At 40.8% G+C, this 24,917-nt stretch overlaps 1 protein-coding gene and 1 pseudogene across 1 annotated transcript; both read left to right on the forward strand.

Annotated features, from left to right (window-relative positions):
- The first annotated feature begins 5,845 nt into the window (after window positions 1-5,845).
- Window positions 5,846-12,918, forward strand: LOC137049247 (tripartite motif-containing protein 16-like; annotated as a pseudogene).
- Window positions 12,919-14,791: 1,873 nt separating this feature from the next.
- LOC137049269 (oocyte zinc finger protein XlCOF6-like) lies at window positions 14,792-23,341 on the forward strand. Its single transcript, XM_067427767.1, has 3 exons — window positions 14,792-14,918; window positions 16,081-16,226; window positions 20,200-23,341. Exons 2-3 carry the CDS (start codon window positions 16,142-16,144, stop codon window positions 21,534-21,536), a joined length of 1,422 nt encoding a protein of 473 aa, XP_067283868.1. The 5' UTR covers window positions 14,792-14,918; window positions 16,081-16,141; the 3' UTR covers window positions 21,537-23,341.
- Window positions 23,342-24,917: the final 1,576 nt, after the last annotated feature.

Genomic DNA, 24,917 nt, shown 5'->3' on the forward strand with positions numbered 1-24,917 from the left:
TCTTTCTGTTCACCATCAGCTCTTTCTGTTCACCATCAGCTCTGTTTCTGTTCACCATCAGCTCTGTTTCTGTTCACCATCAGCTCTGTTTCTGTTCACCATCAGCTCTGTTTCTGTTCACCGTCAGCTCTGTTTCTGTTGACCGTCAGCTCTGCTTCTGTTCACCATCAGCTCTGTTTCTGTTCACCATCAGCTCTGCTTCTGTTCACCATCAGCTCTGTTTCTGTTCACCATCAGCTCTGTTTCTGTTCACCATCAGCTCTGTTTTCTGTTCACCATCAGCTCTGTTTTCTGTTCACCATCAGCTCTGTTTCTGTTCACCATCAGCTCTGTTTCTGTTCACCATCAGCTCTTTCTGTTCACCATCAGCTCTTTCTGTTCACCATCAGCTCTGTTTCTGTTCACCATCAGCTCTGTTTTCTGTTCACCATCAGCTCTGTTTTCTGTTCACCATCAGCTCTTTTTCTGTTCACCGTCAGCTCTGTTTCTGTTCACCGTCAGCTCTGTTTCTGTTGACCGTCAGCTCTGCTTCTGTTCACCGTCAGCTCTGTTTCTGTTCACCATCAGCTCTGCTTCTGTTCACCATCAGCTCTGTTTCTGTTCACCATCAGCTCTGTTTCTGTTCACCATCAGCTCTGTTTCTGTTCACCATCAGCTCTGTTTTCTGTTCACCATCAGCTCTGTTTTCTGTTCACCATCAGCTCTGTTTCTGTTCACCATCAGCTCTTTCTGTTCACCATCAGCTCTGTTTCTGTTCACCATCAGCTCTGTTTCTGTTCACCATCAGCTCTTTCTGTTCACCATCAGCTCTGTTTCTGTTCACCATCAGCTCTGTTTCTGTTCACCATCAGCTCTTTCTGTTCACCATCAGCTCTGTTTCTGTTCACCATCAGCTCTTTCTGTTCACCATCAGCTCTGTTTCTGTTCACCATCAGCTCTGTTTCTGTTCACCATCAACTCTGTTTTCTGTTCACCATCAGCTCTGTTTTCTGTTCACCATCAGCTCTGTTTCTGTTCACCGTCAGCTCTGTTTCTGTTCACCATCAGCTCTGTTTCTGTTGACCATCAGCTCTGCTTCTGCTCACCATCAGCTCTGTTTCTGTTCACCATCAGCTCTGTTTTCTGTTCACCATCAGCTCTGTTTCTGTTCACCATCAGCTCTTTCTGTTCACCATCAGCTCTGTTTCTGTTCACCATCAGCTCTGTTTCTGTTCACCATCAGCTCTTTCTGTTCACCATCAGCTCTGTTTCTGTTCACCATCAGCTCTGTTTCTGTTCACCATCAGCTCTTTCTGTTCACCATCAGCTCTGTTTCTGTTCACCATCAGCTCTTTCTGTTCACCATCAGCTCTGTTTCTGTTCACCATCAGCTCTGTTTCTGTTCACCATCAACTCTGTTTTCTGTTCACCATCAGCTCTGTTTTCTGTTCACCATCAGCTCTGTTTCTGTTCACCGTCAGCTCTGTTTCTGTTCACCATCAGCTCTGTTTCTGTTGACCATCAGCTCTGCTTCTGCTCACCATCAGCTCTGTTTCTGTTCACCATCAGCTCTGCTTCTGTTCACCATCAGCTCTGTTTCTGTTCACCATCAGCTCTGTTTCTGTTCACCATCAGCTCTGTTTTCTGTTCACCATCAGCTCTGTTTTCTGTTCACCATCAGCTCTGTTTTCAGTTCACCATTAGCTCTGTTTTCTGTTCACCATCAGCTCTGTTTCTGTTCACCATCAGCTCTTTCTGTTCACCATCAGCTCTGTTTCTGTTCACCATCAGCTCTTTCTGTTCACCATCAGCTCTTTCTGTTCACCATCAGCTCTGTTTCTGTTCACCATCAGCTCTGTTTCTGTTCACCATCAGCTCTGTTTCTGTTCACCATCAGCTCTGTTTCTGTTCACCGTCAGCTCTGTTTCTGTTGACCGTCAGCTCTGCTTCTGTTCACCATCAGCTCTGTTTCTGTTCACCATCAGCTCTGCTTCTGTTCACCATCAGCTCTGTTTCTGTTCACCATCAGCTCTGTTTCTGTTCACCATCAGCTCTGTTTTCTGTTCACCATCAGCTCTGTTTTCTGTTCACCATCAGCTCTGTTTCTGTTCACCATCAGCTCTGTTTCTGTTCACCATCAGCTCTTTCTGTTCACCATCAGCTCTTTCTGTTCACCATCAGCTCTGTTTCTGTTCACCATCAGCTCTTTCTGTTCACCATCAGCTCTGTTTTCTGTTCACCATCAGCTCTTTTTCTGTTCACCGTCAGCTCTGTTTCTGTTCACCGTCAGCTCTGTTTCTGTTGACCGTCAGCTCTGCTTCTGTTCACCGTCAGCTCTGTTTCTGTTCACCATCAGCTCTGCTTCTGTTCACCATCAGCTCTGTTTCTGTTCACCATCAGCTCTGTTTCTGTTCACCATCAGCTCTGTTTCTGTTCACCATCAGCTCTGTTTTCTGTTCACCATCAGCTCTGTTTTCTGTTCACCATCAGCTCTGTTTCTGTTCACCATCAGCTCTTTCTGTTCACCATCAGCTCTGTTTCTGTTCACCATCAGCTCTGTTTCTGTTCACCATCAGCTCTTTCTGTTCACCATCAGCTCTGTTTCTGTTCACCATCAGCTCTGTTTCTGTTCACCATCAGCTCTTTCTGTTCACCATCAGCTCTGTTTCTGTTCACCATCAGCTCTTTCTGTTCACCATCAGCTCTGTTTCTGTTCACCATCAGCTCTGTTTCTGTTCACCATCAACTCTGTTTTCTGTTCACCATCAGCTCTGTTTTCTGTTCACCATCAGCTCTGTTTCTGTTCACCGTCAGCTCTGTTTCTGTTCACCATCAGCTCTGTTTCTGTTGACCATCAGCTCTGCTTCTGCTCACCATCAGCTCTGTTTCTGTTCACCATCAGCTCTGCTTCTGTTCACCATCAGCTCTGTTTCTGTTCACCATCAGCTCTGTTTCTGTTCACCATCAGCTCTGTTTTCTGTTCACCATCAGCTCTGTTTCTGTTCACCGTCAGCTCTGTTTCTGTTCACCATCAGCTCTGTTTCTGTTGACCATCAGCTCTGCTTCTGCTCACCATCAGCTCTGTTTCTGTTCACCATCAGCTCTGCTTCTGTTCACCATCAGCTCTGTTTCTGTTCACCATCAGCTCTGTTTCTGTTCACCATCAGCTCTGTTTTCTGTTCACCATCAGCTCTGTTTTCTGTTCACCATCAGCTCTGTTTTCTGTTCACCATTAGCTCTGTTTTCTGTTCACCATCAGCTCTGTTTCTGTTCACCATCAGCTCTGTTTCTGTTCACCATCAGCTCTTTCTGTTCACCATCAGCTCTGTTTCTGTTCACCATCAGCTCTGTTTCTGTTCACCATCAGCTCTGTTTTCTGTTCACCATCAACTCTGTTTTCTGTTCACCATCAGCTCTGTTTCTGTTCACCGTCAGCTCTGTTTCTGTTCACCGTCAGCTCTGTTTCTGTTCACCGTCAGCTCTGTTTCTGTTGACCGTCAGCTCTGTTTCTGTTCACCGTCAGCTCTGTTTCTGTTCACCATCAGCTCTGTTTCTGTTCACCATCAGCTCTGTTTCTGTTCACCATCAGCTCTTTCTGTTCACCATCAGCTCTTTCTGTTCACCATCAGCTCTGTTTCTGTTCACCATCAGCTCTTTCTGTTCACCATCAGCTCTGTTTTCTGTTCACCATCAGCTCTGTTTCTGTTCACCGTCAGCTCTGTTTCTGTTCACCATCAGCTCTGTTTTCTGTTCACCATCAGCTCTGTTTCTGCTCACCATCAGCTCTGTTTCTGTTCACCATCAGCTCTGCTTCTGTTCACCATCAGCTCTTTCTGTTCACCATCAGCTCTGTTTCTGTTCACCATCAGCTCTGTTTCTGTTCACCATCAGCTCTGTTTCTGTTCACCATCAGCTCTGTTTTCTGTTCACCATCAACTCTGTTTTCTGTTCACCATCAGCTCTGTTTCTGTTCACCGTCAGCTCTTTTTCTGTTCACCGTCAGCTCTGTTTCTGTTGACCGTCAGCTCTGCTTCTGTTCACCATCAGCTCTGTTTCTGTTCACCATCAGCTCTGTTTCTGTTCACCATCAGCTCTGTTTCTGTTCACCATCAGCTCTGTTTCTGTTCACCATCAGCTCTGTTTCTGTTCACCATCAGCTCTGTTTCTGTTCACCATCAGCTCTGTTTTCTGTTCACCATCAGCTCTGTTTCTGTTCACCATCAGCTCTTTCTGTTCACCATCAGCTCTGTTTCTGTTCACCATCAGCTCTTTCTGTTCACCATCAGCTCTGTTTTCTGTTCACCAGCAGCTCTGTTTCTGTTCACCATCAGCTCTGTTTCTGTTCACCATCAGCTCTTTCTGTTCACCATCAGCTCTTTCTGTTCACCATCAGCTCTGTTTCTGTTCACCATCAGCTCTGTTTTCTGTTCACCATCAGCTCTGTTTTCTGTTCACCATCAGCTCTGTTTCTGTTCACCGTCAGCTCTGTTTCTGTTCACCGTCAGCTCTGTTTCTGTTCACCGTCAGCTCTGTTTCTGTTCACCGTCAGCTCTGTTTCTGTTCACCATCAGCTCTGCTTCTGTTCACCATCAGCTCTGTTTCTGTTCACCATCAGCTCTGTTTTCTGTTCACCATCAGCTCTGTTTTCTGTTCACCATCAGCTCTGTTTCTGTTCACCATCAGCTCTGTTTCTGTTCACCATCAGCTCTGTTTCTGTTCACCATCAGCTCTTTCTGTTCACCATCAGCTCTGTTTCTGTTCACCATCAGCTCTGTTTCTGTTCACCATCAGCTCTGTTTCTGTTCACCATCAGCTCTTTCTGTTCACCATCAGCTCTGTTTCTGTTCACCATCAGCTCTTTCTGTTCACCATCAGCTCTGTTTCTGTTCACCATCAGCTCTTTCTGTTCACCATCAGCTCTTTCTGTTCACCATCAGCTCTGTTTCTGTTCACCATCAGCTCCGTTTTCTGTTCACCATCAGCTCTGTTTTCTGTTCACCATCAGCTCTGTTTCTGTTCACCGTCAGCTCTGTTTCTGTTCACCATCAGCTCTGTTTCTGTTCTGTTTTTTGTGTTGGTTGATTGTTTGTAGTATTCTATATTTTTACTTGTTATTAATTTTGTTTGTTATCCCCCCCCCCCCCCTTTGTTGCACTTTGAGATTCTTCGGAATGAAAAGTGCATTATATATAAAAAGAAAACCCAGATTTATATACAGCAACAGTTGGCTAGTGTAGGGGTGAAAATCGCTTTTCCCATCAGATATCAGATTGGAAAGGTATTTATTTTCAATAAAAATAAAGAAAATATTATAAAAATGGAAATAAATTGTCTGTTAAACGTGTTTAATTCACCACGTCCTAACACTTATTATTAGAGACAATAAAAGTTAATGGGTGTAACATGTAATACTGCTGTAGATCGTGACAGAGCCCTCTGTCACAGTTACGTGCCAATCGTAGTAAATGTGAGGGAATGTCTAAATAAAATCAATGTCTATGCCACATAACTTGCCTGGATCCCCTGAATGAAGGATGAAGCTATGACTGAAGAGATTTTTAGTTCATTAGATGTTCATCTGAGGAGAATAACACACTGTAGATAATTCTAGTCAAGAACTGTTATAAAACAAGGCAAATAACTTTTCCTATATAGTTTAAAACACTTACATAGATGTGATCAGTTTCATAGATGCAGTTTCACTGAAGTTATTAATGGTGTTGTCCTGATTTTCTGTAACTTACTCTTTGAGTGTCTGTCTGAGACTGACATCTAGTGGACACTTTATGATCTGTGACTTTATGACCAGACTTTTGTACACGTCACTCCAACACAGAACCAGGAAGCAGGAATCACATTTCAGAGAAACAGAAACTGAAGTGAAGTTGTGCTCTGTTTGTGTTTCTCTATTCACGCAGTAAAATGGCAGAAGCCAGAATTTCAGTGGATCAGGATGAGTTCCTGTGTCCAGTGTGTCTGGATCTCCTGAAGGATCCAGTGGCCATTCCCTGTGGACACAGTTACTGTAAGATCTGTATTACGGGCTGCTGGGATCAGGAGGATCAGATGAGAGTCTACAGCTGCCCTCAGTGCAGACAGACCTTCAGTCCAAGACCTGCTTTAGCTAAAAACACCATGCTGGCTGAAGTGGTGGACAAACTGAAGAAGACTAAACTTCCTGATGACTGTTACGCTGGAGCTGGAGATGTGCAGTGTGACGTCTGTACTGGAAGAAAACACAAAGCCGTCAAGTCCTGTCTGGTGTGTCTGAACTCTTACTGTCAGAATCACCTTGAACAACATGAGAGTTTGTTTAAAGGAAAGAGACACAATCTGACTGAAGCCACTGGACGACTGCAGGAGATGATCTGCCAGAAACACGACAAGCTCCTTGAGGTTTTCTGCCGCACTGATCAGACGTGTATATGTGTGCTGTGCATGATGGAGGAACATAAAAACCACGACACTGTATCAGCTGCAGCTCAGAGGACAGAGAAACAGGTATGAACTTTAAACTACACATTGATTTTTATTTTTTATTTTTTTACAATTACATTTTTTTCCAATTTTTTTTTAAAAGAACAAACATAAGTACATCCTGTGTGAACATACATCATACATGTCTGTTTAAAAAATAATAATGCAGGTCTCCCTAATCAACCATAAACAAAAAAATTAACAAACATTATACAACAATAATCTTCACTGGATATACATCAAATAAAAAACAAATTTGTGCAGCTACAGGGATTTTATAGCCAATGTATTGTCTACCATATCAAATACCTCATTCCAAAAGCCTGTTAATTTAGGACATGTCAAAAATATGTGTGTGATTGGCCAGAGCCTCCCCACAGTTTCCAGCAATAAGGTTAATAAGTTAATAATTCTCTTCGCTTGTGTTGTACTGCGTTGGAATAGTCATGATCCAGCGTGACACGACTCCCATTAAACTGCAAATCCTAAGTAGCCCAAAATTTTTGCAAGATCTGTTGTTTCGTCTGAAAATGCAGAAATTTAACCACGACTGATCGCGGGGCCGCGTTTGGATTTGTTGGTTTAATCCCGAGCGATCTATGTGCGCACTCTATACCCAAGTCCTCATCCTCGGGCAGATCAAGTATCAGTTTCAATGTTGTCGACACAAATTCAATCATGTTTCTGTTTCCTTCTGCACCTTCTTCCAGCCCATATATTCTCACATTTGAATGCCTTGAGCGGTTTTCCAAGTCCTTCAACTTCTCCTCCATCTTCTCCTCCAATATGTTTTTTCATCATATATGTCAACAACCTGTCCAATCGCTCGCATTTGTCCTCAGTAATGCTGATTCTTTCTTCAGATTCCTCCATTAGTTTGATACCTTTTGTCCCTTCATTTACTTGTTTGACCGATTCCTCCAATTTCCCAAACTTCTCATTTATTTCCTTTCTCATGCCACGCATTTCATTGAGTATTTCAGAGGTTGGTGAGTCGTTGGAAGCATCCTGGTTAGCATTTGCACTAGTCACTTGGCTATGCTTGAAGGTATCTGTTGTTTCACCAGTTCCCTCGACTTTGTTCGTGTAACTAAACAGCAAATCTAAAATACAAATTTTTGTACGTTAACAACCCATATGTTATGTTCTGAATCAATGTCTGGGGCAAGTTTTAACTTGCTAAGTGAGGAGTCCTGTTATTATGCTGCCATTATAAGGCCAGACCACCGGCAGCTTCCAACTAGACAATGATGAAATAATGCTGACACTGTTTAGATTGGCACCCATTTGATCAGGAAACGTCATTCACACTGCAGACGTCAGCAGAAGTGAACAGGAACTGTAACACAGTCTGATGTTTCTGCTGTCATTGGTTTGTCTTTAGCACCAGCTGAAGGAGACGCAGAGGTCGTTCCAGCAGAGGATCCAGCAGAGAGAGAAAGATCTTCAGCAGCTGAGAGAGGCTGTGGAGGCTCATAAGGTGAGTCTGGAGAAGAAGAGCAGTTTGAGAAGTCTCAGTCAGGACTCACTGAAGCCACTGTGTGATTGTGATGTGTGTCCTAACAGCGCTCGGCACAGACAGCAGTGGAGGACAGTGAGAGGATCTTCACTGAGCTCATCCGCTCCATTGAGAGAAGCCGCTCTGAGGCCACACAGCGGATCAGAGATCAGGAGAAGACTGCAGTGAGTCGAGCTGAAGGACGACTGGAGCGACTGGAGCAGGAGATCAATGATCTGAGGAGGAGAGACGCTGAGCTGGAGCAGCTTTCACACACACAGGATCACATCCATTTCCTGCAGGTAACAGAGATCTAGAAGAACAAGAGACTCACAGAGAAACACCCGATGACTGAAGTCCTCACAAATTTTTCCTTCTGATTTCTTTAATCATTGTGAATTCAGTGAACAAGTAATATTCACCAGATTTGCATCAGATGATGTTCAAATCTTAAAATTATTTTCAAAATTGTTTGCTTTTAATACATTGATGAATGTGACCATGAAGACCGAGTGAGGCTGTATAACATACAGGAACCACACAAAACATGACATCGGGATCATGTCCTAAGAGTCCTTGTGAATTTCAGAGCCAATGCTCAAAAGTTATAAATAATGGTCAGTCATCTCGTAGCCTTTGAACTGAAATCTACTGAAGTCTATAATGTGACCAGGGCTGTTTCTACAACTTACTTACTCAAATTTTACATAGCAAAATTTATAAAGCAGTGATGATACAAATTATATAAATATTGTTTCTTAAAATTGATTGAACGATTCCCAACTGGCGTACATTAATTATTGTTCTGCTCTCACTGCAGTGGCACACACATATTGGTTGTAAGAACAACGTTAATGTTCAGTAGTTCAGCAATGTTCATTAGCAGTGGTAGTTTCACAGCTTAAGAGTGCACAGGCTCCAAATCTAAACTCATCTATAGTAAACTAATTGTCTAGTTTCCTTCCTATTAAGACTTCAGTTGATCATTTCTCTCTCCTCATCACTAGCTGCCAGATCACTAATAAAAACCTGTTTCACTTTGTTAAAAGTCTTTCAGTGTGCTTTTAAATAATGCCTCTAGATACAGTGCATCCGGAAAGTATTCACAGTGCACTTATTCACTTATTACAAATGTCCATATGTTACAGCTTTATTCCAAAATGGATTAAATTAATTATTATTTTCCTCAATTCTACAAACAATACCCCATAATGACAATGTCGTCTTTGCAGGACTTTTCAAGCTCATCAGGTTGGACAGGGAGCATTGGTGCACAGCCATTTTCAGATCTCTCCAGAGATGTTCAATCGGGTTCAAGTCTGGGCTCTAGCTGAGCCACTTAAGGACATTCACATTCATGTCCCATAGGCACTCCTTTGTTATTTTGGCTGTGTGCTTAGGGTCTCTGTCCTATTGGAAGGTAAACCTTTGCCCCAGTCTGAGGTCCAGAACACACTGGAGCAGGTTTTCATCAAGGATGTCTCTATACATTGCAACATTCATCTCTCTCTCAATCCTGTCGCTGATAAACACCCCCACATCATGATGCTGCCACCACCATGCTTCACTGTAGGGATGGTATTGGCCACGTGGGGAGCAGTGCTTGGTTTCCTCCAGATATGACGCTTGCCATTCAGGCCAAAGAGTTCAATCTGTTTCATCAGACCAGAGAATTTTGTTTCTCATGGTCTGATAATCTTTCAGGTGCCTTTGGGCAAACTCCAGGCAGGCTATCATGTACTGTCTGGCCACTCTACCATACAGGCCTGATTGGTGGAGTGCTGCAGAGACGGTTTTTCTTCTGGAAGGTTCTCCTTTCTCCACAGAGAAATGCTGGAGCTCTGTCAGTGATCACCGGGTTCTTGGTCACCTCCCTGACTAAGGCCCTTCTCCCCTGATCGCCCAGTTTGGCCGGGCAGGCAGCTCTAGGAAGAGTCCTGGTAGTTCCAAACTTCTTCCATGTACGGATGATGGAGGCCACTGTGCTCACTGGGACCTTCGATGCTGCAGAAATGTTTCTTCACCCTTCTCCAGATCTGTGCCCCGATACAATCCTGTCTCAGAGGTCTACAGACAATTCCTTGGACCTCATGGCTTGGTTTGTGCTTTTGACATGCACTGTTAACTGTGGGACCTTATATAGACAGGTGTGTGACTCTCCAAATCATGTCCAATCAACTGAATTTAACACAGGTGGACTCCAATCAAGCTGTAGAAACATCTCAAGGATGATCAGCGGAAACAGGAGCACCTGAGCTCAGTTTCAGTGTCATGGCAAAGGCTGTGGATACTTATGATTATTTCTTTTCTTTTTTTTTTTAATACATTTGCAAAGATTTCAAACAAACTTCTTTCACTTTGTTATTATGGGGTATTGTTTGTAGAATTGAGGGGAAGAAAAATGATTTTAATCCATTTTGGAAAAAGGCTGTAACATAACAAAATGTGGGAAAAAGTGAAGCGCAGCGAATACCTTCTGGATGCACTGTACATGATGTATTGAACGAAGAATGGACAATGCTTAGAATAAAATGAGAAATGTTATAATATTTCTTTGGTAATATTGACCTTAGAAAGTTCAGATATAGTGTAAGTGTCAAACGCTAGACATGATTTTATTTATTATTAACACATTTTGGGAGGAGCACGTTCAGATTATTAAACCTAATTAAAATACGAGTGGAGCACATAAGTTAATCATCTTAATCAACGATAAGAGGTGTATATATATACTGCAGATTTACCTCCATCCCAGTGGGCTCAAAATTCAGAGCCCAGAGCCCTCCCTTCGGACAGCATGCCAAATACACATAACTTTTACTCAGTTTAATTTGATGTAAGTGTAAACTCGTGTAATAATGAATATGAGAAGACTGAGGCTGTGAAAGTGCTGGATTGAGGAGCGTTACTAAAGATCAAATCTGACAGTAGTGCAGGTTATTGGCTGAAGTGTGGAGGTGATGAGCTTTGATTTCTGTTTCCTGTAGAGTTTCCAGTCTCTCTCAGCTCCTCCTGAATCTACAGACGTCAATGACAATCCCTTCAGTTCTCTCTCCTCTTTTGATGGAGTGACAGAATCTGTCCGTCAGCTGAAGGACAAACTGGAGGATTTCTGCAAAGAGTAGCTGAAGAAGATCTCTGACAGAGGTAAAGTCCTGGAGATTCATCTGCTCTCAGAAATCATCCTCCATCATCTCATATCATGTAGAAGATCATATTAGAAATGTCTTAGGAACGGATGCAGGGATCATTTTCTCTTGACATGATGATCACACTCTTCATGTCTGTTGATTTCCACAGTCACTTTCACCAACATTGTTCCCAGGACCAGAGACGACTTCCTACAATGTAAGTCACTGAGAAAACAAGCAGAAGAACTCACTGTGTGTGTTCATGTTCTTCCTGTAGAAGGAGAAAGAAAACATGACAGAAGAGCTTTAGAGTTGATCATGAGAATGATTTGCACAGGATATCTGGTAACTGTACTGAGACACTGCTGATACATTGATCATGAAGAGTTCAGCTACATTATAAGATCAGATTCATAATTCCTGATTCTGATGTGTTTTCTCTTCACCAGTTTCACAAAAGTTCACTCTGGACCTGAACACAGCGCATACACTCCTCCGTCTGTCTGAGGGGAACAGAGAGATTACTGGCACTGACACAGTCCAGCCGTATCCTGATCATCCAGACAGATTTGATGTGTATTCTCAGGTGTTGTGTAGAGAGAGTGTGTGTGGACGCTGCTACTGGGAGATTGAGTGGAGTGATGGTGTGTGTATATCAGTGTCATATAAGAGCATCAGCAGGAAGGGGTGGGGTAAAGAGTGTGTGTTTGGATCTAATGATCAGTCCTGGAGTTTGATCTGCTTTCCCTCCAGTTACTCATTCAGTCACAATAACATACAGACTAAACTCCCTGTAGAGCCCATCAGCCGTAGAGTAGGAGTGTGTGTGGATCCCAGAGCAGGAACTCTGTCCTTCTACAGCGTCTCTGGAGACACAATGAGCCTCATCCACACAGTCCAGACCACATTCACACACACACTCTATCCTGGGTTTAGGGTTTATTATCCTGGATCATCAGTGAAACTGTGCTGATGAATCAGAACAGACTGATGAGAGATTCTACCCATAATGCTTTCATCCATTCATTACATTAATATCTGTAAAATCTTAATTCGCTGTTGTATGTTGTTTAAGTAAGGTATATTGTACATCCAGCCGGTTATCACAGAATAAACCCCAACAGAGTTTTCAGGACGCGAAGCGGAGGATGTCCGTTAATCTACATCTGGTTTGATGTACATTATCCTGCTTATTAAACGGCTACTAGTATATACGTTGAGCCCTCAAGTCCTCATAGGTGTGTATGACAATCTTCTTTCAGACGAATACAATCAGAGTTATATTTAAAAAGTCCTGGCTAACGTAAATCCATGCAGTAGTTGTAGCTGTTTTTGAAGTCCATAAAAAATGTTTCTGTCCATCAAATAACGTGCTCCACACGGCTCCGATGGGTTAATAGATGCTTTTGGAGTCGCATCGATGCGTTTGTGTAAGAAAAATATCCATATTTAAACTTTATAAAGTAAACCCTTGAAGTCTTCCATTGTAACCCATGGCGGTTCAGTGTTTTACAGCCACCACAAGAGTCAACGACAGCCTTAAGCATATAAGTAATATTTGGAGAAATCCAAATGAAAGCATCCACACTAGAACATTTCTTTCTTTTCTTTAGCTTTTTTCTACTCTACTTTAATTACTGTAATTTCCGGACTATAAGTCACACTTTTTTTCATAGTTTTGGCTGGTCCAGCGACTTATATATCAAATTGAATTAATACATAATACCGGTCAAGATAACTCGTAGTTCCCGGATGAACGGTGTGTTATTAACTTTGGGGGCTCTTATCTGGGAATAATAGCTGGAACGTGCGATTGACCAAGATTGTATTTCACCGAGCTGTGTAATAGTTGAAAATAAAGAGATTCTTTATATGGCTTCCGAGTTGTAATGATTTATAACTGCTGTATATGCCTAATGGTGATGTTTTTTTTAATTACATATTTTTTATATAGATACACACACACACAGGTCCTTCTCCAAAAATTAGCATATTGTGATAAAGTTCATTATTTTCCATAATATAATGATAAAAATTAAACTTTCATATATTTTAGATTCATTGCACACCAACTGAAATATTTAAGGTCTTTTATTGTTTTAATACTGATGATTTTGGCATACAGCTCATGAAAACCTCAAAATCTCAAAAAATTAGCATATTTCATCCGACCAATAAAATAAAAGTGTTTTTAATACAAAAAAAGTCAACCTTCAAAATAATTACGTTCCAGGTCCAGGATGCTTCGATAGCGGCCTTAAGCTCATCCAGAGTGTTGGGTCTTGCGTCTCTCAACTTTCTCTTCACAATATCCCACAGATTCTCTATGAGGTTCAGGTCAGGAGAGTTGGCAGGCCAATTGAGCACAGTAATACCATGGTCAGTAAACCATTTACCAGTGGTTTTGGCACTGTGAGCAGGTGCCAGGTCGTGCTGAAAAACCAAATCTTCATCTCCATAAAGCTTTTCAGCAGATGGAAACATGAAGTGCTCCAAAATCTCCTGATAGCGAGCTGCATTGACCCTGCCCTTGATAAAACACAGTGGACCAACACCAGCAGCTGACATGGCACCCCAGACCATCACTGACTGTGGGGACTTGACACTGGACTTCAGGCATTTGGGCATTTCCTTCTCCCCAGTCTTCCTCCAGACTCTGGCACCTTGATTTCCGAATGACATGCAAAATTTGCTTTCATCCGAAAAAAGTACTTTGGACCACTGAGCAACAGTCCAGTGCTGCTTCTCTGTAGCCCTAAAGTGTCTTGACCTGGGGAATGCGGCACCTGTAGCCCATTTCCTGCACACGCCTGTGCACGGTGGCTCTGGATGTTTCTACTCCAGACTCAGTCCACTGCTTCCGCAAGTCCCCCAAGGTCTGGAATTGGTCCTTCTCCACAATCTTCCTCAGGGTCCGCTCACCTCTTCTCGTTGTGCAGCGTTTTTTGCCACACTTTTTCCTTCCCACAGACTTCTCACTGAGGTGCCTTGATACAGCACTCTGGGAACAGCCTATTCGTTCAGAAATTTCTTTCTGTGTCTTACCCTCTTGCTTGAGGGTGTCAATGATGGTCTTCTGGACAGCAGTCAGGTCGGCAGTCTTACCCATGATTGCGGTTTTGAGTAATGAACCAGGCTGGGAGTTTTTAAAAGCCTCAGGAATCTTTTGCAGGTGTTTAGAGTTAATAAGTTGATTCAGATGATTAGGTTAATAGCTCGTTTAGAGAACCTTTTCATGATATGCTAATTTTTTGATATAGGAATTTTAGGTTTTCATGAACTGTATGCCAAAATCATCAGTATTAAAACAATAAAAGACCTGAAATATTTCAGTTGGTGTGCAATGAATCTAAAATATATAAAAGTTTAATTTTTATAATTACATTATAGAAAATAATGAACTTTTATCACAATATGCTATTTTTTTGAGAAGGACCTGTAGACCATTGAAATGTGATTTTATTATTGCCCTTGTATTCTGTGGAAAAACTGAGATGGAATAAGATAGATATATTGTGATAAGGATTCAGTTTTAGGCAATAAATCAAACCACACATTTAATCATTTTTAATGAGTTTGAAATATTTAACATTATTTCCAATAAAATTAATACTTCACAAATGCTCTGTTGTTGGCATTATAATTGTGATTTCTTCACACTCGCTTACATTCACACAATACTAATCCTTTATCTTATAATGTGAATGTGTTTTGTATGTGTGTGTTTTTTTTAATTTATTTAAAGAATATGAACGGGACTTTTATTTTGGCGTGGGGACATGACGTCATAAGCATGCGCCGCGCTCCTGCATCTGCAAATCGGCTGAAGAAAGGTTTGTTTTTTAAAATAATTTTAATGTTTAAATCAGAACAAGCCCTTTCTGCAATTTTATAGAGGACTCAATGAGTGAATTATTTTTGAGTGTAACATTGTAATGTATATAATAGCATTAATGAACGATATTGTTATGATTAAAGAGCATCCACACATGAATAACACAATATGCATAACACAAAAGATATCGCTCCCTAAATCGTAAATAATAATTATAGCCAGGATTGTTTTTGCGTATATCTATGATAGATCTTTATCTCTTTTTTTTCAGTTTAACTATTTATTATTATAAATTCTATACAACACTTGAAAATGTTGCAGTAGTTTGGAAACTCAATTTCTCTTTTGTTGAAATGTGCATTAATCATATTATTTAGTTGTTTGTCAAATTATTTTTCTTACTTTGTATTTGTTAAGTAGAAGTTATTTTCTTGATTAGCCCATGGCTAGGCTATTAGGTGACATGATATCTGAGTTGTCTCAAAATAAATAATTACAATAACTGTATTTATTATGATTTAACTTAAGTTTATAGCTAATTTAAATATTTTTGTACAGTGTGTAAATTCTGAATACAAGGCATTTGTTTCTCACGTTTAAAAAATAATAGGCCTATTACCAAGCATTAAAAGGCTCAACATTAAGCCTGGTCACATTTAAAGCATTCATTCACAAAAAAATGTTATATATATATATATATATATATATATATATATATATATATATATATATATATATATATATATATATATATAAATATATATATATATATATATATATATATATATATATATATATATAGTCAGCTTTGATTTATTTTAATATCTTATTTTATTTTTTTAATTATTTAAATTTGATTTATTTTAATATCTTTCATTGTAAATTCTTAAAATTGAAGTTATAATAAAAGACTATAGTGATGTTTACCACTGAAATAAAATCATTTACACTGAATAATTACACCTGCATTAAATAATGTTATGAGATTGTCTTATATTCTGAATATACAAATAAGAAATGTTGGAGAAAAGTTATTTTAACCATTAAAATAAACTTGCTCTGATAAAGTATGAATGTGTATAGTTTGGTGTAATCAGGACATACTAAATGGATATAATACCCAGATATTTAGTTTGTTTCTGTTATTGTATCTATAACAGGACAAACGCACACAGAAAAACTCCTGGTGAAGCGACTGAGATCCACGTAACTATTATAAAGATGGCATTTATTAAAGAGGAGAGTGAAGACGTGAAGATTGAAGAAGTATTGAGAGTGAAACATGAAGAAACTGAGGAACAAACAGGTTGGTTTCATTCTCAAAGCTGAACTCACCTATATAATCCTTATTCAAATGTCCAGCTCTACAGAGATTAGTGATATATTGGAAGTCACTAAGAGCAAATTTGTATTTTATTCCATAGCATGTTGAATTAAATCTTATGTATCAGAAAGTCTTTCTATGGTCACTGAGCTTGATGTGTTGACATGCATAATGAAGGGTTAGAAGTGATTATAGAGACTGTAATACCTGCATTATATGAATCAGCAATCTTTACATTTACATTTATGCATTTGGCAGACGCTTTTATCCAAAGCGACTTACATTGCATTCAAGGTACATTTTTACATTATTGTCAATTCTTTAACATACTGTTAGGGTGTGAGAGTTTAGTCAAAGAACCAATCAAAATGTGACTGACTGCCCTTAATAAAATGTGTACTGTTTTAGCTGAATATTCACACCAAGAAGACAATACATGAGGCTAATGTGATCTCTATAAAGCATGTTTTATCTTTAAAATCTTGATCTGAGAGGGCGGCATAGTCTCATCCCTTCCCTCTGATCTCCATTTGTAACATTCTGGAGCATTTATTGTACTTGATGAGGGACTGTGGTGGAGAAATATCGATCATTATACCTTTTTAATTAAAAAAAAAGGACATTGATTATATTATTTTCTAGAGAACAATTGAGAGAATGACATCTACAGCATTCACCACGGAAGAGCTGATCTCTTTTGTACGCTCCTCAGATCGTCTCGACTCTTCTTGCAGTTTCTCAAATAGACCCAAATTGGTATGAAGTGAGGGTTAACCAGTAATTTGTAGTCTGTAGCATATGCCTAAAGCATGCTTCTGCTCCATAAGCATATAATATGTGCTGATCCATCGGGTTGCTTTTCTTTGACTGGCCCAGTTGTGTCTGCAAATTCTGAAGTCGAGATTATGCAAGAGGCAAATGTTTGAAATGGCCAACTACTGTTCTTCTTATCAACACCATGTCAGTTACAACACACTGTAAGATGAACCCTTCAATTGCTGCTAGCTAAATCAGGGCTCAACGCTAAGGTTACTATTATGACTTGCCCTGTGCCGACATGACTCTGTAGTTTTTCATCACTGTGGTTAGAGCTCTCTCCATGTGGGGTAGCCACCATTTTCCTATTAAATTAGTGGGCTTCCATACTTCTTGTTCTAGAATATTCCCCCGCCGCATTTGGCAGTTCTTCCACTCCAATGAAAATTTTTCTGGAAATGCCTTTGTGGAGAATTCGGAGAACATTTCGGGTAAAGCCATATCTGAAAAGTATAGTCTGCTTGGCAATCAAGTCACCTTTATTTACATAGTACTTCTTACAATACAGATTGTTTCAAAGCAACCTTACATTGGTAACTGTTAAATTTTCATGTGGTGTCATTGCAGGCAGATCAGTAATATAGCTGAATATTTAGTGTCCCCAACTGAGCAAGCCAAAAGCCAAAGGTGACTGAGGCGAAGGTGGCAATAAACCCAAACTCCATCAGTGATGAAATGGAGAAAAAAACCTTGGGAGAAACCAGGCTCAGTTCTCCTCTGGCGTTTTAGGGTCTCCGGGGTGGCTTCCTCACCCACCGCAGCTGCCTCAAACAGTAGTTTATTTTTGCTAGTAGTTTTTTGCCATTAGTTTAGTGGTAGTGTCGTGGCACATGAACCATGTAACGGTCGCCGGGTCTGTGTGTGTGGTTTTGCCCTATGCGGAGAGAGGGAAATGTAGTAGGAAACAAACACACACGGCAGAAAGGAGAAGGAGCACTTGCGTGGGTGGCGATTAGAGGTGCGTACATCGGTGAAGGCGGGAGTTCCTGGCAGGCCCAAACCAGCCCATGCCTCCTGAGAGTACTGATTCAGGTTCTTGCACGAGCTGGGCTTGGAGGTAAAGAAGTATTGTCTAACCTCACTGCCAGGAACTCCCTCACCCATCCTTACTCATCCTCGCTCAAAGCCAGCTGGGCCGCCCTGAAGGTCTGGTTGGTCTTGTGGGAGAAAATCTTTGGATTAAACATTAGAGCGTTTCAGATGAGAAAAGGAGAGAGGAGTAAAACCTTGTTGATTGACTTAGCACCTGCCCATGGCCGAGCGTTTCACCGCCTCCACCTCCCCGATGGTCATATTTGGTGAGGTCTCCATAAAATGACCACTGAACGGTCATGTACGCCGTCGCTTTAAGGCAGGCTGCGTAAAAAAAAGGAGAAAGCTTAAGGGGCATGTGTGCGTGTGAGAGGTGAGTTGAGGCAAAAACTTACACAGGATTTCAAGGGTGGCAGCTTTGGCGGAGGCGACGCACTGGTGGAGAGGGGCCTTGAGGATGAGGCGGCCCTCCTTGGCCTCGGCTCACAAACACTTCATGGCTTTTATATCCCTGTTTAGGCCCACCATGATGGTCCGGGACAGCCAGCAGGTGGGTGGCGGGGTCTCCGACACATACGCCAGGAACTGCTACATTCTTAATGTAGTGATGTACCGTTGGCTCCACGATCTTGGCCTGGTTGAGTGAGTTCAACTAAGACCGCATCCTCGCCGACTGATTAAGAAAACCCAGGCAGGCCAGATCGGTCTGCCCTGCCGCTATGTACCCTACGAAGTGGCGGATCCAGAACATCTGAGGCCACATTATTCAGCAACCTCGGACAGGGGTTGGCGCTCTGCTCGTGGCCCCTGTACTCCTTGAGAAGGACGTCTGCAAAAACAAAACACACAAGAACAATGGGGTCAGAACAGCGGGTTAGGGAGAAGCAACAGACGCTGATCCTGAGAGCCCTGGCCGGCCGGCGTTTTTATGCAGATGTCAACGTTTCAAAATGGCGGCCACCGATGACATCACAGGCTCAGTGGAAAAACACTTGTATCCCAGCATGGTCATACTCGGGGTGAAATTACCTCTCCCGGCCTTGCCCAACAGTCATGGGGCTCCGGCACACCGCATTGCGGATCACTACTCTGCAGGCGACTTCAATTGTCTTTAACTCCCGTTATCCCACGAGCATTGGGGCGTGAGTGGGCTAGTTCGTGGCCCTGTCCATCACTACAACAGACGTGATTTACAGAAGGTTTTGCTGATGTGTTTGAGATGTAGCCGGTAAAATGTTCTACCGGCTGTGACTCGGGACCCCCCTGGACTTTCAGGGGCATGGGTGGTCCCGTTCGATCCGTTAAATTTTCGCTTTTCTCGGGCTGAGATACAAGGCCCAACAGGAAAGGGTGTACTTCAGATGGAAGGGTCCCAGGTGCTTGGGACTCTGGGGTCAGTGATGCTTGGGACTCTAGGACGCCTCACCACCCTATGACTCATCCTTTACTAGATATAGGTGGCTTTGTCCAAAAGTCCCTTATGTCTAACTGGGTGTATCTCAGGTCCTGGTGGGCCCCTTCCATCCCAGCCCCTGTGAACTTCTGGTTCCGAGATACAGCCACTCCTTGTTCAGCTTGAGTGGCCATATCTTGGAAACCTAGCCGAGTTGGAGCTCTCCCTGTAACCCCAGAGTATGGAGCTCCAAACTCTGGATTACGATAGAGGGCAACAAGATGTAGACCGGAGTGCAAGTTTGGTGGCGCTATAGCCCTCCGGAGCTGATAAATGTTTTCACTTTTTTCACTTTAGTGGGTAATTGGACCAACGGGTCCTAAATGTCTCTTTGAATTAAAGGCCACCGAAAACCCAACCATGGTTGTGGGGCAATGGGGGGTGTCAGCCGTACCCCCAAAATTTCAGGTGGCTGGGGCACACTGAACTCATATATTGTACGTGGACCCACTGGCTAATGGTCCGTTTGTACGCTTTACGAATCTCGGGACTACCTAAAGGAAGTAAAGGTTTAACAATATTGTGAAGATGTTTTGAGATTGCAGGTAGCACCTTTATTAGTAGCTTAGTGCATATAGTATCTAACATACATGTTGGTTTTAATGTTTGTTGCTTTGTGCCATTAATCTGGACTTAATTTGTATTTTGCTATAGACCTGATGCCTCTGAAAGAGGAGAGTCAAGAACTGAATGAAATGGAAGAGGAAGACCAGAATGAGCAACATCATGATCTTATTTCTGAAGAAAATCCATTGAGTTGCTCACAGACAGAAAAGAATTCATGGAAAAAAACAAATCGATGTTATTTCACCTGTCAACAGTGTGGAAAAGGTTTCAACAGAAAAGAACATCTTAAAGTCCACATGAGAATTCACACTGGAGAGAAGCCGTACACTTGCCAACAATGTGGAATTAGTTTCACCCAGGAAGTAGTCCTTAACAGGCACATGAGAATTCACTCTGGAGAGAAGCCTTATGCCTGTCAACAGTGTGGAAGGAACTTTACTGAGAAAGGACATCTTAAAGTCCACATGAGAGTTCACACTGGAGAGAAGCCTTACACCTGCCAACAGTGTGGAATAAGTTTTACTCAAAAAGTAATCCTAAACAGGCATGTTAAAATTCACACTGGAGAGAAGTCTTACACATGCAAACTGTGTGGAAAGAGTTTCAATAAAGAAGGAAGCCTCAAAAGTCACATGAGAATTCACAATGGAGAGAAGCCGTACACCTGCAAACTGTGTGGAAATAGCTTTGTTCAGAAAGGAAGCCTCAAAAGCCACATGAGTATTCACACTGGAGAGAAACCGTTCACCTGCAAACTGTGTGAAAATAGTTTCAATCGAAAAGCGAGCCTTAAAAGCCACATGAGAACTCATACTGGAGAGCAGCCTTACACATGCCCTCAATGTGGAAAGAGTTTCACGCATAAACCAACTTTTAATAACCACGTAAGAATTCACACCGGAGAGAAGCCTTTCACCTGCAAACTTTGTGGAAAGAGTTTCATTCGAAAATCAAGCCTTAAAAACCATGTGAGAACTCATACTGGAGAGCAGCCTTTCACATGCCCTCAATGTGGGAGGGGTTTTACATATAAAACAACTTTTAATGCCCACATGAGAATTCATACTGGAGAGCAGCCTTACAAATGCCCTGAATGTGGAAGGAGTTTTAGACAAAAAGCAACTTTTAATGCCCACATGAGAGTTCACACTGGAGAGAAGCCGTACACCTGCCAACAGTGTGGAAAGAGTTTCACTGAAAAAGGAAACCTTAAAAAACACATGAGAGTTCACACTGGAGAGAAGCCTTACGCCTGCCAACAGTGTGAAAGGAGTTTCACTCATAAAGAACATCTTAAAGGCCACATTAGAGTTCACACTGGAGAGAAGCCGTTTACGTGTGACCAATGTGGAAAGAGTTTCACACGGAAAGGAAACCTAAATTCTCACATGAAGATTCACATTAAGGCGAGACACGGCAGGTGAAAACATCGTTTTTTCATGCAGTGGTCAATATTGAGATTTTGGGCCAATTTGCTTCCTTAACATGTAAGCTTTCATGTCAAAATAAAAAATATGTCGACATTACACATTAATGGGGTTAATTCACTATATTTTGTCAACTTGCGCTGTTAGATTTTTACCCGAAATCATCAAAAGTTCTAACGCGATCTCCCGTCCCGTCTCCATTCACAGAAACATGTCATGCCTGGTATCATTATAAAGCTCTCAGTGCTGTGTATGAGACTATCTAATCCAAATATGGGCATTTCCTTTGTAGAACTAACCAACCGCGAAAGTTTGCAGCCGAAAATCACATCTGATTGGCCGATGTGAATTTCACACTACGTGCTGCCGCTTCCTTGTGTATTCTCCGCCTGAGAGAAAATGCAGACAATGCCGAAATAAGCTCATAAACATTCACAGAATGGATAAAGTAGCAAGGGATGATAAAAAGAAAGTAAACAACTACAGATTAGATGACAAAACCCTGTCAGAATTAGATTGAAATCATTATAGATGGACATACGGCAAACAGACAGTTTTTTGCTGTTTTTGTGACTATCATGTGTTTAAGGTATTTCTCTTCATCTTAAGGCTTTTGCTATTAATAATTTATTAATTTACATGTGTTTTAAATGTTATACACTGCTGATATAAATGAAGTGAATATATATTTTGTTTTAGGTTGGGGGAAATGTATGCAATTATACAATACAAAACTATAAAGGTCTCACACTCAGAGTTAGATATTTCCACTTCAGTAGCATCTACAAGCACCAACTTTTCTAATCTTATACTTAACTATATTGTGAAGGCTTTTACAGAGGGATTTGTTGATATATAACTCCTATCTTGAGTTATAGGTGTTTTTACATCAAAAAATATGGCAAAAATAGATTTTTCAAGGCTATTGTCAGTTTTCTATAATTATCTATAGAACAGAATAAGATATCCAGAATCCCCTCTGTAAAACCCCTCTCATCTAATATGTTAACAAATAGAATCAAGAATTTTGAACCTGGTCCTTTCCAATTTCCAGATTTTGTTTTTGGAATATGCAAATGAGCGTATATTTAAGTATACAAGGCCTCATTTGCATATTAAAACATTATTTTATACAAAACTTGTAATACATTTTTTTCTTATGTTTATGCCAGTAATAAACTGGAAACGTGTCATAATGATATCTTATAATTTAAAAAAAATCCCTATTCACCTGTAGTGTCTCGCCTTAAATTGTGATCAGTGTAATAAATAAAATTTGCTACCTCATAAGTGTAATAAATTCTTTGCCATCACATGTTCAGATACACTCAATAATTCATGCTTATGTGAGACCCTAATTTTGTTCATTGTGGGAAGTATTTAAAATGGCACTAGAAAATGTTTGTAAAATGTAGGCAATGCTAATGCCACAATTAAATTTTGTCTGAATTGTTTTTCCCACCTCCTTTTCCACAGTATCAAAAATGAATGGTAGCGGTAAACGTCCTCTAATTTGGACTCTATGATGTAGTCACTCCATTCCATATATTGATGCCTCAGAATTTAAATATTAGTTTAACTTCTGTCTTGCTGTGAAATGCTCAGGGCTGGAGCTACCTATAGACCGAGGCAGGTTCTCCGTACCCATCCACCAATCAAGACGGGCAGAAAAATACTAGGCACTTTAACAATTCATCTATATACAATGGACACTCGCCTGTAATGAAACCAAGTATTGTGACTTTAGCAAAGTGGGTAAACACAACTGTACAAATTGTGAATAAAAACAGAATGCAATAATGTGGAAGTTTCAGTTTCCAATATTTTATTCAGAATAAATGTGTGATGTGTTTTTAAGGAGTACTTTGAATGTCACCAGTATCAAAGATACATTTCCGCTCTGTGACAAAAGAATGGACAAAGTTCAACTCAACTTTTAGCCATTTGTAATGTAAAAAATATAGTTTGGAAACTTTCTTACAGCCTGACAGGGACTGCAGGTCTGGGGGGGAGAAAAGTTCCTGTAAAAAAGTTCCTGGTACAAATTGTTCCGGGTAATTTTGGTGGAAACGGGGCTATACTGAACTGATTGATATCTTCAGCGATTACAAAAGAAGTAATGCAGTTAAGATTTGAAGAAAAGATTTTGTTGTTCATGAGACTTTGTGACTACTTTTTTCCATATATTTGCAAATAGAAATGGCTAAAAAGTAATTAAGTGCTCCTCTGCCGCCATCTACAGGTTATAGTGGTAATTTCATGTCTTTTCTAAATAAAAGTGTTTGTTTGCCACAAACTTTTTTTCCTACACCTTAAAACTTAGTTTTACAAATCATCCTAATAAAAGTAACATTAAAATGTGATGATATTTAGCGCTTCAAAGTCCTGGAAAAACTGTGAAGTATGGAAAGCCCTTCAAAAGTGCTTACATTTCCCTCTCAAAAGGTTGTAGGCACCCTGAGATGAATAATGTAAAAAACATTCTGCCACAATACCATGGTTACAGTTACAGGGTTCGTACGGTCATGAAAAACCTGGAAAAGTCATGGAATTTAAAATAGCAATTTCCAGGCCTGGAATTTTTTTTTTGGAAAAAACGAATAAACCTGAAAGTTTTGGAAAAGTCATGGAATTTATTTCAAAATTTGTATGTAATACAAGAATTGTTTAAGTAATATTGGTTAAACAAACTTTGTAAACGTACTCGAGACGAGTACGGATCATAGGTACTGATCCGTTCCTTCGGTCCACCCGACTGCTGCGTTCTGTCAGATTTCCTTTTGCAGTGTTGAGCATCACAACCAATCACACGCGTTTCTGTCGAGCATGATGGCCAATCAGAAGCGTTCCGATTAGTCATCGCTGAAACCAAGCGTTGTTCAGCGCGTGCGCACTCTGTCTGAATTCTGACTGAAACTCGCAAATTCTCCCGTCATCATAAACAACAAAGTTCACATTGATGTAAGAGATTAATATCGCAGTATGGTCATCTTTCGTGATTTTAACGAGTGTTTGTCAGAGCGTTTAAACTCGTGCTAGACCCAAGTTATGGATAGACTCGCAATCGTTCACAGTCTCTGCTCCCTTTCTGTATAACGTTAGTTTATTCCTGTTAATGTCATTTATTCATCTTGCTGGTAAGATCATATGAATTCTCGAATTCATGAAAAGCATTAATATAACTCGTAAAGGTGGTAAGATTCCTTTATCTGTGTAGTCAGGATAGCCTATATGACGTGTAGTTTCCCCAAACACAAAAAACATTTTATGTATCTATTAATCGATGACATTAATACTCATTATTACAATATCAAGAGCATTACCTGACAATAATGACTGTGTAAAGAGTTAATTCATTTTTATCATTTGAGTAACATT

Source organism: Pseudorasbora parva, chromosome 20 (assembly GCF_024679245.1).
Source record: "Pseudorasbora parva isolate DD20220531a chromosome 20, ASM2467924v1, whole genome shotgun sequence".
Taxonomy (NCBI): domain Eukaryota; kingdom Metazoa; phylum Chordata; class Actinopteri; order Cypriniformes; family Gobionidae; genus Pseudorasbora; species Pseudorasbora parva.

Bases quoted from the DNA above. Each gene is read 5' to 3' on its own strand.
- LOC137049269 (XM_067427767.1), top strand. From the start codon at position 16,142: ATGGCATTTATTAAAGAGGAGAGTGAAGACGTGAAGATTGAAGAAGTA. The intron at 16,227-20,199 runs GTTGGTTTCATT...ATTTTGCTATAG, and splicing joins AGAAACTGAGGAACAAACAG to ACCTGATGCCTCTGAAAGAG.